Genomic DNA, 13297 nt, shown 5'->3' with positions numbered 1-13297 from the left:
TTGAACTGTCCACCTGCAGCCTTGTACTGTCCACCTGCAGCCTTGTACTGTCCACCTGCAGCCTTGTACTGTCCACCTGCAGCCTTGTACTGTCCACCTGCAGCCTTGCACTGTCCACCTGCAGCCTTGTACTGTCCACCTGCAGCCTTGTACTGTCCACCTGCAGCCTTGCACTGTCCACCTGCAGCCTTGTACTGTCCACCTGCAGCCTTTCACTGTCCATCTGCAGCCTTCCACAAAATTGTAGCATGTTTTCATTTTAAATTTAGCGCCGCCCCTGCCGCCGCCTTCGTCGCCAAGATCTTCGGCTCCTCTCGCCGCTGTCATAGACCGAGCCGAGTGTACTCGGTTACTCGGCTCCACTCGCAGTAACGCCCCCATCTTGCACCTTGGCTCAGGTCCTATGATGGACACAACTCCGGCCCAATGGCGGGACGTAAAGGCTAGGAGGAAGGACTGGGCGTGACTGCGAGCGGAGCCGAGTACACAGTACACTCGGCTTGGCTCGGTAAATGTCGGTGGTGCTCCGCAGAGCGCAGATCAGTGGGGGATCGGCGTATAACACGCACCCACAATTTTCCCCTGATTTTAAGGGGAAAAAAGTGCGTATTATACGCCGATAAATATGGTCTATATTTTTCTAATTTAACTTTACCAACTTAGACTATTGTGTTCTGATCCATCACATATAATTCAGATTAAAAAAAACATTGAACTAAAGGCTGTAATGTAACATAATAGGTAAAAAGCCAAGTTGGTGAATATTTTTGCAAGGAATGTAAGCCTGCAGTTCTAAAGAGTAGCATGTACAAAGTAGAGACTTCACGAGATTCTCTGGGTCCTGGAAAAGCACAGGGGAAACCCATATACTCAAAGTCGCCCAATGTGGCTTTAATATCATTTCAAGAATAGCGAGTAGAGCTAAAAAAAATGTATGCTCCAATGTCCAACTTTTGATCTGAAACTGATGATTTACAATACAGATGCAGCCTTGGATAGAGAGCCATTTATCCACCCTGTATACAGCTGTTTCAGAATTGCTGGATCTCATCAACACAAGAAATGCGATTTAGGCTTTGGGAAGCAAGGCAGTAGAAAGTGCAACAATACTGGGGATGGTTTACCCACTGGATCAAAGCTGATACTGATGACATGTACATATCTTCCAGACAATGTTGTACATCTCATCATTTATACTGAAAAATCTTAGCGAGGAAAGAGAAAGTGAGAACAGTGTGTTTCACTTGGGTGGAGACAATCTGCTTCATTCTTAATTCGGGAGATTCTGCTTGGTTTCATTCTCCTGCTATGCTACTCTTAATGATTTTATCTGTTTAAGAAAGCCATTTAAAGTCTATAACATTTACATAATGTATGAAATCTCATATAATGTAGATTGAATTCTTCAACTAATTTAACAAAGTGCAAACTCGACAGATGCCTCAGAGTAATATTAGGGAAACATTATAAATTAAACTAGGCCTGTAATCTGAACAAACGCAAATGTATTTTCACCGTCAAGAATGAAAGGTGGTATTACTTTTTGTAAAAAACCTTAGGGAGGCCTAAATTAAAGGGATGCATCATTAAACAGGATTCCTAGAAGTTGTTTTACTGTTGTGTTTACTCCGCCCAATAGAAGCTGTCTAAGAGAGAGAACGGATCCGTAGAATAAAAAGTCAAATTCACAACTTATAGTTTCAAATGAAAATTGTTCTCTAGCAGGTTTAAAAAAGTAAAAAACAGGCTAAGCTATAATACTTAGATTTATCTGTGTTCTCTCCTGCAGTACTACTATTTAGCCACAAGATGCTCTCAGTCTTCTAGATTGAATGACACCCAGCGTCTAAGACAGTGGAAGACTAAGGACATACTGTAACTGTAGGGCGTTATGGACCTGTCCCCTGAGGGGCTTCACTACAATGGCCTTATTTCACTTTATATTCATATTGAGAGTGCACAAATTTTAAAGTGAAAACATCAGGGCACTAACATGATGATGTCAGCACTGATCTCTGCATTTGAAGAACCACCCAACACTGGGAAAAATCTGAAGAGGACTATGAGTTTCCTCCTGTGACTGGCCTGAACAAATTGAAAAAAGGTAAGTATATTAAAACCAAAAAAAGGCATAAATATTGCATGGGGGTAGCTACCCAAGAGGGCTGAGCCTGGAGTTGGGGATTTTAAAGAAAAACAGTCATGAAAGAAATATGTGGTCTGCAATTGCTAAACTCTCATTCTGAAAAAGTGCATTAACTGGCTGTCTTGCTGGTACAAAGTCTTTAAAGCAAATCTGTGAAGGGCAAAGCAATAGATTCACTCTAATGCAGTCGGCAATGTCACACAACTGGGACACATGCCGTTTTATATACATACAGTACAAGTACCGTGTATTTTCCTTCCTTCCTTCCATGCTGAAAGGACAACAGAGAAGAGAAGGAAAGGTACGACCTGTAACCAGATCAGAAAAATGGACTTCACTTGTTGCATGCTTATGTAACACTGTGCATTGTTACTGTGAATGTAAACTTGTATCTAACCACAAGATGGCAGCGCTCAGCACCTTAAAGTGGTTGTAAACCCTTACAACCAACTTTGACCTACAGGTAAGCCTAGATTAAGGCTTACCTGTAGGTCCAAGAAATATCTCCTCAACCTACACGGTTCAGGAGATATTTGCTGAAAGACAGGCACCGCTGTCTACGGCGCATGTGCTGTAGACAGCGGCGCGCAGGCGCACTGAGCGCGCCGTGGTCAACGGCGATATGCCGCGAGTGGCAGCTCCTGTGCGCATGTAAGGGAGTGACGTCATCGCGGCTTCGCCGAATGACAGCGACAGAGCAGCGAGACCCACCAAGAAGATGGATGCGCCGGAATACAGGGGACAGCGGTGACTTTGCTGGCTCCTGTGTCAGGTAAGTGACACATAATGGACTACTATGCGATGCATAGTAGTCCATTATGCTTTACCTTTGCAGGGAATGAAAGAGGAAGTAAACTCATCAGGGTTTACTTCCTCTTTAATTACTTGCCCACTGGGCACTTAACTAACCAGGCCAGTTTTCAGCTTTTAGTGCTGTCACATTTTGAATGACAATTACTCAGCCATGCAACACTGTACCAATATGACATTTTTGTCCTTTTTGACACACAAATCGAGCTTTCCTTTGGTGGTTGTTAATCACCGCAGGGTTTTACATTTTTTGCACTATAAATGAAAAAAAGCTGAAAATTTTGTAAAAAAATGAATTTTTCTTCATTTCAGTTATAAAATTTAGCAAATTAGCAATTTTTCTTCATAAATTTTGGCCAAATATTATACTGCTACATATCTTTGGTAAAACAAAACAAAAATAAGTGCATATTATTTCATTTCTGTAAGACCCCTTTCACACTGCAGCGCCGCTAAAACAGCTCTGAAGCGCCGGTTGTTCTTGCAGTGCTTTAGCGGCATTTTACAGTAGCTACGTTTTTTTCGGGTGCTAGTCCTGTTTTGCGGTGCTTTCAAATTGCTTTTAATGCGCTTTGGAAGCACTGCTTATTCATTTCAAGGCAGGGGCATTTTGCCACCCCAAAAATGCTGATCGCAGGACTTTTTCTAACGTCCCACAAGCGTACCGCCTGCGTGTAAAAGCACTCATTGCAATGAATGCGAGGCAGTTTTGAGGAGCTTTACAGGCGCTATTTCTAGAGCTAAAATGCCTGAAAACTGTCTCAGTGTGAAAGTGGTCTTATAGAGTCTAGAAGCTATGGTGGCAATCATTGAAAATTGCTCACACCTGATGTACTGACGGCCTCTCTCATTTCTTAAAACCCTAAAAGCCAGGACAGTACACATAAGCCCCCCTCCCCCCCAATGACACCTTTTTAGAAAGTAGACAGTCCAAGGTATTTAGTAAGAGGCATGGTGAGTTTTTTTAAATTGTAATTTTTCTAATTTGACTACCTGTTACACTTTTATGAGGCACTGATGGGCACTGTAGTGGCATGGATGTGGCACGGATGAGCACTAATGTGGCGCAGATGAGAACTGATGTTCCAGACATGAGCCCTGATGTGGCACAGATGTTGGCATGGGTGTGGCATGGATGTGACACTGATGAGAACTGATGTGGCATGGATGAGCACTGATGTGGCATGGATGGGAACTGATGTGGCATGGATGAGCACTGATGTGGCATGGATGGGGCACGGATGAGCAGTAATGTGGCATGGATAAGAACTGATGTGTCATGGATATGGCAAGGATGAGCACTGATGTGGCATGAATGTGGCATGGATGAGCACTGATGTGGCATTGATGAGCCATGAATGGGGATTGATGAGCATGAATGAGGATGGATGAGCCAGGAATGTAGCATGGATGAGCATGAATGTGGATGGATGACCTGGAAATGGAGCATGAATGAGGATGGATAATCTAGGGATGGGGCATGAATGAGGATGGATGAGCCAGGGATGGAGCATTAATGTGGATGGATGAGCCAGGGATGGAGCATTAATGTGGATGGATGAGCCAGAGATGGAGCATGAATGAGGATGGATAATCCAGGGATGGAGCATGAATGAGGATGGATGAGCCAGGGATGGAGCATTAACGTGGATGGATGAGCCAGGGATGGAGCATGAATGAAGATGGATGAGCCAGGGATGGAGCATGAATGAAAATTAATGTGGATGAATGAGCCAGGGATGGAGCATGACTGTGATTGGATGAGCCAGGGATAGAGCATAATTGTGGATGGATGAGCCAGGGATGGAGCATGAATGAAGATGGATGAGCCAGGGGTGGAGCATGAAGGGGAATGAATGGGGATGAATAAGCCAGGGATGGAGCATGGATGAGCATGACTGTGGATGGATGAGCCGGGGATGGAGCATAATTGTGGATGGATGAGCCAGGAATGGAGCATTACTGTAGATGGATGAGCCAGGGATGGAGCATTAATTCTAGATGGATGAACCAGGGATGGAGCATTAATGTGGATGGATGAGCCAGGGATGGAGCATGAATGTGGATGGATGAGCCAGAGATGGAGCATTAATAAGGATGGATAATTCAGGGATGGAGCATGAATGAGGATGGATGAGCCAGGGATGGAGCATTAATGTGGATGTATGAGCCAGGGATGGATCATGAATGAAGATGGATGAGCCAGGGATGGAGCATGAATGAGAATGAATGTGGATGAATGAGCCAGGGATGGAGCATGGATGAGCATGACTGTGGATGGTTGAGCCATGGAGCATACATGAAGATGATGAGCCAGGGATGGAGCATAGATGTGGATGAATAAACCAGGGATGGAGCATGGCTGAGCATGAATGTGGATGGATGAGCCAGCGATGGAGCATGAATGTGGATGGATGAGCCAGAAATAGAGCATGGATATGGATGGATGAGCCAGGGATGAAGCATGGCTGAGCATGAATGTGGATGAATGAGCCAGGGATGAATGGATGGATGAGCCAGGGATGGAGCATAAATGTGGATGGATGAGACGGAGATGGGTGGATGAACCAGTGATGAGCACAGATCAGCGCTGTGGGCACTTCAGATCCAGCCCACAGTGCTGCTGCACCGGCTCCCCTCCTCTCCTCGCACGCTGTACCCATTGGTGTAAGGAGAAGGGAGGAGCCAAACCAGACATGCTCCGGTTTGTTTACAAGTGATCACTCCGTCATTGGACAGAGTGATCACGTGGTAAAGGGCCACTGTCATTAGCCCTTTACCCCCATCCGTGACACGGACATTCCCAGGTGCCCACCCCAGGGGGCGCGGGGAGCACGATTCTGGAAGGACGTTATAATACTACCTCCCAGAATTATGCAACCTCTCTGTGCCTACAACCTTGTCACTTAAAGGGAACTATACTGTTCATTCCACATTTTAAAGGGACAGCACTTTGTACTTCGCGCCAACTTAAGGACCCCAATTAAGCCGGGAGAAGAACCAACCATCAGACAGGGTCAATTCTTTTAGAAGTACTAGTGTGCAGGAGTTCTAACAGAATTTTCCCAAGCTTAAACCTAGACTCTCCTGACTGAGCGTCTGCAAGTGAGCTATCCAGTTTAATTCCTTGATATCAATACAAGTCTCACTTGGGAAGTGATCACCCATTCGGAGGGCTATTGTTTATACCCTCAGTCCTGCAGGACAGATGGCCACACTTTAAAAGGTTTTTGACTACCGTATATGGTATTGTCCTTGCATTGATTCACTTTGCCTACTGTTTAACCTCTTTGAAATTTTTAATTGCCTTACCATTTTTTGTCTTGACTGCTACCAATACAACCTGGTTATTTCTTTCATCACAGTTGGTGTGTATTGTTCTTGGGTAACTGCCGGGACACTCCCGATCAAGGTATTTTGGTCCTGTCAGCAGAAGTGGGGCTCAATTTAGGGCCAAAAAAGCAGAGGACCCAAATCTACCAGTGGCTCCTTCAGGGGTAGCGCTACACTTATTTGAAGTCAGTAACTCAGAGAAGGCTGACATATATTTAGAAGGAAGTTCAAGTATTTTTCATAGCACATTTCCTATGTCATAAAAAAAAATTACATTTCGTCTTCTAACTTGGGTTTTCCAGTCAATAAACTACAAAATAATGAATGGAACCCGCCTGCTCTGAGCAAGTATATTTGTTATGTGCTAGCTGACAAATTATTCTGGTTGCCTGGATGTACTGGTACCAGTTTATAAAAATGACTGCTGCTTCATATTTAGCAAAGTCTGACCCTGTGTACAAATTACGACTGACATGGTTAATAAGCTGGCACGGTGGCAACATATTTGCAGAGATATATAACAATAGCCACAACATCCCGGCTGATAATCAGAGGGAGAGTATCAGAGAGAGCTGTAGTATTTACCTTTGCTCTGCGGAAATGGTAGACCACTAGCATGCTTATGAAGTTGAGCAGCATGCAGAAGGCTTGGAAGGAGATGACAGCGATCCGCAAATACTTGTCCTCCTGAGCATAGCAGGGTGCATCCCCTGTACAGTACGAACAACCTTCCCTGCAGGGCAGACACTTATATTCCTCTTCAGATATTTCTCCTCGAGAAAAATGGTTATCCACTTTCTGCCCTATAGGAATGAAAACAGCTGTTACATAAGTCACATATGCAATGCTAGGCACACATTAAGCCTGTATTTAAAATGTAAATGTGTGTTTTGTGTGTGTGTTTATGTGTATATATATATATATATATATATATATATATATGTATATATATATATATATGTATATATATATATATATATATATATATATATATGTATATATGTATATATGTATATATATATATATATATATATATATATATATATTTATTTATATACACATACAAGAAAACAAGGCACTCCATAGGTCTTTCCAGTAACAAAACATACCATATTGGTTTAATCACCACTGATGTTTTAATGGCAATAAATACAAACACTGAATAATAGACCATGTTGCTTCAAAACACTCTTCCTTCCAAATCCTCCAGCTACTGTCAGGTGCCCACTAAAGAGCACATCCCCACTCCATGAACAGGCTTTTCAATGGCACCAGACGCCGTTTGAATTTAATCCCTCATGTCCGGGTAAATGGAAGAGAGGATGACTACATCACGACATCACCAGATGATTTGTTCATCAAAACCCAGTTATGCTGGAAGCAGGACAATGAAAAAAGTTCTGTTCAGAACAGAAACAAGAGACGGTATTATACTATGGTCCCTTGTTCTTTTTGGGTTCGTATCAATGTTCTTTGATGCCTCTTGGTCCTGACGGGTTTCGCCCAGCTGTCAGTTTCATCTGGTCGGTCCTCCGGAGATTATTGTCCACCTAGGATTTGAATCCAGGATTGGAGAAATTTGGTTCCCCCCCTGAAAGAGGCACTGACCGGGTTGCAGGTTACAAGCTCATAAAACTTGCTAGTTGGTAAGCTTGCATTTTATCTGGTGTCACATCCTGGATATGGTGGTGGACATTATTTTATTCTTTTTTGGGACACTTTTTGACTTCATTACTATTTATTTGTTTCACCTAATTGATTGTTATTTAGGAGGATGAGGAACCTCTTTACCGTTGTCCGGGCTAGATGTCAGGGTGCCGCTGCTCTCTACAGGTTCATATTCTGGGCCTGATTCTGCCAATAATGCCGCATACACATGAACGGACTTTTGGACAGCAAAGGTCAGACGGAATGAATCTGCCGGACAATTTGATCATGTGTGGGCTTCATTGGACCTTTGCTGTCGACTTTAGAATTAGGACAACTTTATGTTTCAAATCTTTCTGACGGACTCGAGTCTGGTGAAAATTCCGTTCATCTGTATGCTAGTCTGATGGACGAAAACCTACGCTAGGGCAGCTATTGGCTACTGGCTATGAAATTCCTTATTCCTTACTTCCTAGTCCGGTCGTACATCATCACATTCGAATCCGTCGGACTTTGGTGTGATTGTGTTTGGCCAAGTCCGTTCATTCGGAAAGTCTGTCGGAACTGAAAAGTCAGTCGGGGAAGACCGTCGGACCTAGTCTACCGGAAAGTCCGGTCGTGTGTATGCGGCATGAGGCCTCCCATTCACTCTCATCTGCCATGCTCAGAATCTTGTATGTCTCCTCACTAGTGTACCTTTTTTGGACATTGTGGACACTAACTTTTGCAGGTACCTAGTGGCAACTATGGGAAAAGGAGCTCCTAGCTAGCAATCAAGGGCTGCTTGCACGCTATAAATTAAATTAACTGCTAGTGCTAGCAGAGAAGAGGCTTGATTTTGCTAACACTGAATTTTGCGGACAATGTATCAGAGGTGGCAGTGATCAGAAATATTATACTGACCCTGCACTTGTTGGAGATGGGAGCTAAACACAACTGCTGGCAGTGATCAGGGCTGATCCTGCTAGCACTGCGTTTTGGGGACACTTTACTATTGTAAACACTAGTATATCTCTGTGCTGTGGTTTGCTACAGTCAGCAGGGTCACAGCCAAAATTAATGGCTGTAAGTCTGCTAACAAACTTGTGCTGTGTCAAAGCACAGCATGAGCAGCAGGGGGCGCACACATGTGCCTATAAACTCCGAAAGTTCCCCCCACGATTTACAGGGGATGTTGTGGGGGAACAACAGAGCCACTGACCAGCAGTATAAGTTAAACTGCTGGTTTTCATGTGGTTAAATCCTAAGTGGAGCCAAAATAAAAAAACTGAAAAATCAGCACGAGACATAACTTACAGTCAGCAGGATGTGTCCCTTGTGCTGATGTCTCTTATATATGCTGAAATCCTCCCCTGTCCATGTCCCCCACCCCTGTATTCTTCCTGTGCAACCAGGGGTTGAATAAAACTAAGGGGCTGTCAAAGGCTCTTTTCACCCAGCTGGTCTATTCATAGTAGCCATACTATATCTTCCAAGAATGAAACATGATCTATGACTGCAGTAGGGATGAGCCGAACACCCCCCGGTTCGGTTCGCACCAGAACTTTCGAACGGACCCCGCGTTCGAAACGAACGTTAGAACCCCATTGAAGTCTATGGGACTCGAACGTTCAAAATGGAAAGTGCTAATTTTAACGGCTAATATGCAAGATACTATCCTAAAAAGGGTTTGGGGACCTGACTCCTGCCTCAGGGAACATGGGTCATTGCAAAAAAAGGTTTTAAAAACGGCCGTTTTGGCGGGAGCACTGATTTTAATGACGATTAAAGTGAAAAAAAAAGTGAAATATTCCTTTAAATATGGTGCCTGGGGGGTGTCTGTAGTATGCCTGTGAAGTGCCACGTGTTTCCCGTGTTTAGAACAGTCCCTGCACAAAATGACATTAAACGGAAATAACACCATTCAAAACTGCTTGCGGTTTTAATGTTATATCTGGTTCCTGCAATATGGTTGAAAATCATTCAGAAAAATGGCATGGGTAGCCCTCCTTGCCCATTACCAGCCTATTTGGGTCTTGTACGCATATTAACCACTTCAGCCTCGGACCAATAAATACCTTAAGGACCAGAGGTCTTTTTGCAATTTCGCACTGAGCTGCTTTAACTGGTAATTGCGCGGTCATGCAATATTGCACCCAAACGAAATTTGCGTCCTTTTCTTCCCACAAATAGAGCTTTCTTTTGATGGTATTTGATTGCCTCTGCGATTTTTTTTTTTTGCGATATAAATGAAAAAAGAGCGAAAATTTTGAAAAAAAAAGATATTTTCTTCTTTTTGTTATAAGAAAAATCGAATAAACTAAATTTTAGTCATACATTGAGGGCAAAATTTATTCAGCCACATGTCTTTAGTAAAAAAAATGTCAATAAGCGTATATTTTTTGGTTTGCGCAAAAGTTATAGCGTCTACAAACTAGAGTACATTTTCTGGAATTTACACAGCTTTTAATTTATGACTGCCGATCTCATTTCTTGAGGTGCTAAAATGGCAGGGCAGTACAAATCCCCCCCAAATGACCCCATTTTGGAAAGTAGACACCCCAAGGAAATTGCTGATGGGTATGTTGAGCCCATTGAATATTTATTTTTTTTGTCCTAAGGGATTGAATAATGACAAAAAAAAAAATAAAAAATTTTTTTTACAAAAAGTTGTCACTAAATGATATATTGCTCACACATGCCATGGTTATATGTGAAATGACACCCCAAAATACATTCTGCTGCTTCTCCCGAGTACGGGGATACCACATGTGTGGGACTTTTTGGGAGTCTAGTCGCGCACGACACCCCGAAAACCAATCACCACCTTCAGGATTTCTAAGGGTGCAAATTTTTGATTTAACTCCTCACTACCTATCACAGTTTCGAAGGCCATAAAATGCCAAAATAGCACAAAACCCCCCCAAATGACCCCATTTTGGAAAGTAGACACCCCAAGCTATTTACTGAGAGGCATGTTGAGTCCATGGAATATTTTATATTTTGCCAAAAGTTGCGGGAATATTACAAACTTTTTTTTTTTTTGCACAAAGTTGTCACTAAATGATATATTGCTCACACATGCTATGGGCAGAAGTCAAATTACACCCCAAAATAAATTCTGCTGCTTCTCCCGAGTACGGGGATACCACATGTGGGGGACTTTTTGGGAGCCTAGTTAACTAGCTACCTAGCGACACTAGCGACACTGATGCAGCGTTCAGAAAAATTATCGCTTAGTGACACTGGCAAAAGGGGGTGAAAGGGTTAACTAGCGGAAATCAGGGGGTTAAAACCATTATTGGGTAGTATATCGGGGTACCTAGCGCTATAAAAACCTGGCGGTGAACCTAAAAAAATAACTAGCTACCTAGCGACTGTAGCGACACTAATGCAGCGATCAGAAAAACGATCGCTTAGTGACACTGGCAAAAGGGGGTGAAAGGGTTAACTAGCGGCAATCAGGGGGTTAAAAACATTATTGGGTAGTATATCGGGGTACCTAGCGATATAAAAAACCTGGCGGTGAACCTAAAAAAATAACTAGCTACCTAGCGACACATGCAGCGATCAGAAAAATGATCGCTTAGTGACACTGGCAAAAGGGGGTGAAAGGGTTAACTAGCGGCAATCAGGGGGTTAAAAACATTATTGGGTAGTATATCGGGGTACCTAGCGCTATAAAAACCTGGCGGTGAACCTAAAAAAATAACTAGCTACCTAGCGACTGTAGCGACACTAATGCAGCGATCAGAAAAACGATCGCTTAGTGACACTGGCAAAAGGGGGTGAAAGGGTTAACTAGCGGCAATCAGGGGGTTAAAAACATTATTGGGTAGTATATCGGGGTACCTAGCGATATAAAAACCTGGCGGTGAACCTAAAAAAATAACTAGCTACCTAGCGACACATGCAGCGATCAGAAAAATGATCGCTTAGTGACACTGGCAAAAGGGGGTGAAAGGGTTAACTCTAGGGGCAATCAGGGGGTTAAATCTTTATTGGGGGGTGATAGGGGGCTACCCTGGACCTAACACTAACTGTCCTGACAGTTTTTACTGTCACAACTGACACTGAATGCATTGATCAGTAAAGAAATGATCAATGCAATCAGTGACACTGTGACTGGGGGGGGAGGGGGGGCGGGGGGGGATCGGGGGGCGATCGGGGGGGGGGATCGGGGGGGGGTTTGTGTGCCTGTGTGTACCTACATGTCAGTGTAGTGTTCGTGCAGACTCACTTTTACTCTTCTCCTCGTAGTCCGGTCAAAAAGACCGCCCCGAGGAAAATGACATCACTTCCTCCTTCCTGTGTAAACAATACACAGGGGAGGAAGCTTCTCATTGGCCAGGAGCGATCCAGAGGGGGTGGCCGAAAACGAACGGCCATCCCCTCTTCACGGAGCGCTCCTGGACCGAATCGGACCGCCGTATCCAGCGGGAGGGGGTCCGATGGGACCCCCCACCCGCTGGAAGGCAATCACGTAGATGTACGTGATTCTGCCTGCCTGTGCCATTGTGCTGACGTACAATGGCAATACGGCGGTCCTGAAGTGGTTAAGGGGAACCCCGTACCCATATTAAAAAAAGGAAATGCGTGTGGCCCCCAGGCCCTATATACTCAGAACAGCAGTATACAGGCGGTGCAAACAAGACAGGGACTGTGTAGGTTTGTTGTGTTAAGTTGAATCTGTTTGTAATTTTCAACCGGTACATTTTTAAAGTGTAGCTCCAGTCAAAAAAACTATTTTTAAGCTTTTTGGAAAACATAGGGAAGGGTTATCACCCCTGTATAATTTGTTTTGTCGTCCATCTTTTTTCATCTCACTTGCTGCTGTCTCCTTGCGTTTGCAAGTAGGAGATGTTTGTAAGTTGGATGTTTGAAAGTAGGGGCCTGCCCTATATTATAGCGGTATGTACTGGGTACAGAGCACGCAGACAGCACGCACTATCTCCTAACACTACTGACTGCAAGCTCTATTATTAACCACTTGACCACTGGGCACTTAAACACCCTTAATAACCAGACCAATTTTCAGCTTTCGGTGCCCTCACATTTTGAATGACAATTACTCAGTCATGCAACACTGGACCTATAGGAAATGTTTGTCCTTTTTTTCACACAAATAGAGCTTTCTTTTGGTGGTATTTAATCACCTCTCAGTTTTTTATTTTTTGTGCTATAAAAGAAAAAAGACCGAAAATTCTGCGAAAAAATTAATTTTTCTTCGTTTCTGTTATAAAATTTAGCAGATTAGTAATTTTTTCTTCATAAATTTTGGCCAAAATTCATACTACTACATATCTTTGGTAAAAATAAGTACAAATTGGTGGATATTATTTGGTCTTTGTGAAAGTTATAGAGTCCACAAGCTATGGTGCC

General features: G+C 43.4%; 1 protein-coding gene across 1 annotated transcript in view; it reads right to left on the bottom strand.

Moving 5' to 3' along the window:
• GPR158 (G protein-coupled receptor 158) overlaps window positions 1–13297 on the bottom strand; it is a 378250-nt gene that overhangs the window by 133858 nt on the left and 231095 nt on the right. The window contains exon 4 of the mRNA XM_077490989.1: window positions 6875–7092. Within this exon, the coding sequence (XP_077347115.1) occupies window positions 6875–7092 (218 nt within the window). The remainder of the gene's footprint in view (window positions 1–6874; window positions 7093–13297) is intronic.

Source organism: Lithobates pipiens, unplaced genomic scaffold (genome assembly GCF_037356315.1).
Source record: "Lithobates pipiens isolate NorthernLeopardFrog02 unplaced genomic scaffold, aLitPip1_a1.2 Scaffold_19, whole genome shotgun sequence".
Taxonomy (NCBI): Eukaryota; Metazoa; Chordata; class Amphibia; order Anura; family Ranidae; genus Lithobates; species Lithobates pipiens.
The sequence above is the reverse complement of the archived record's forward strand: the minus strand, read 5'-3'. Positions and strand labels throughout refer to the sequence as shown.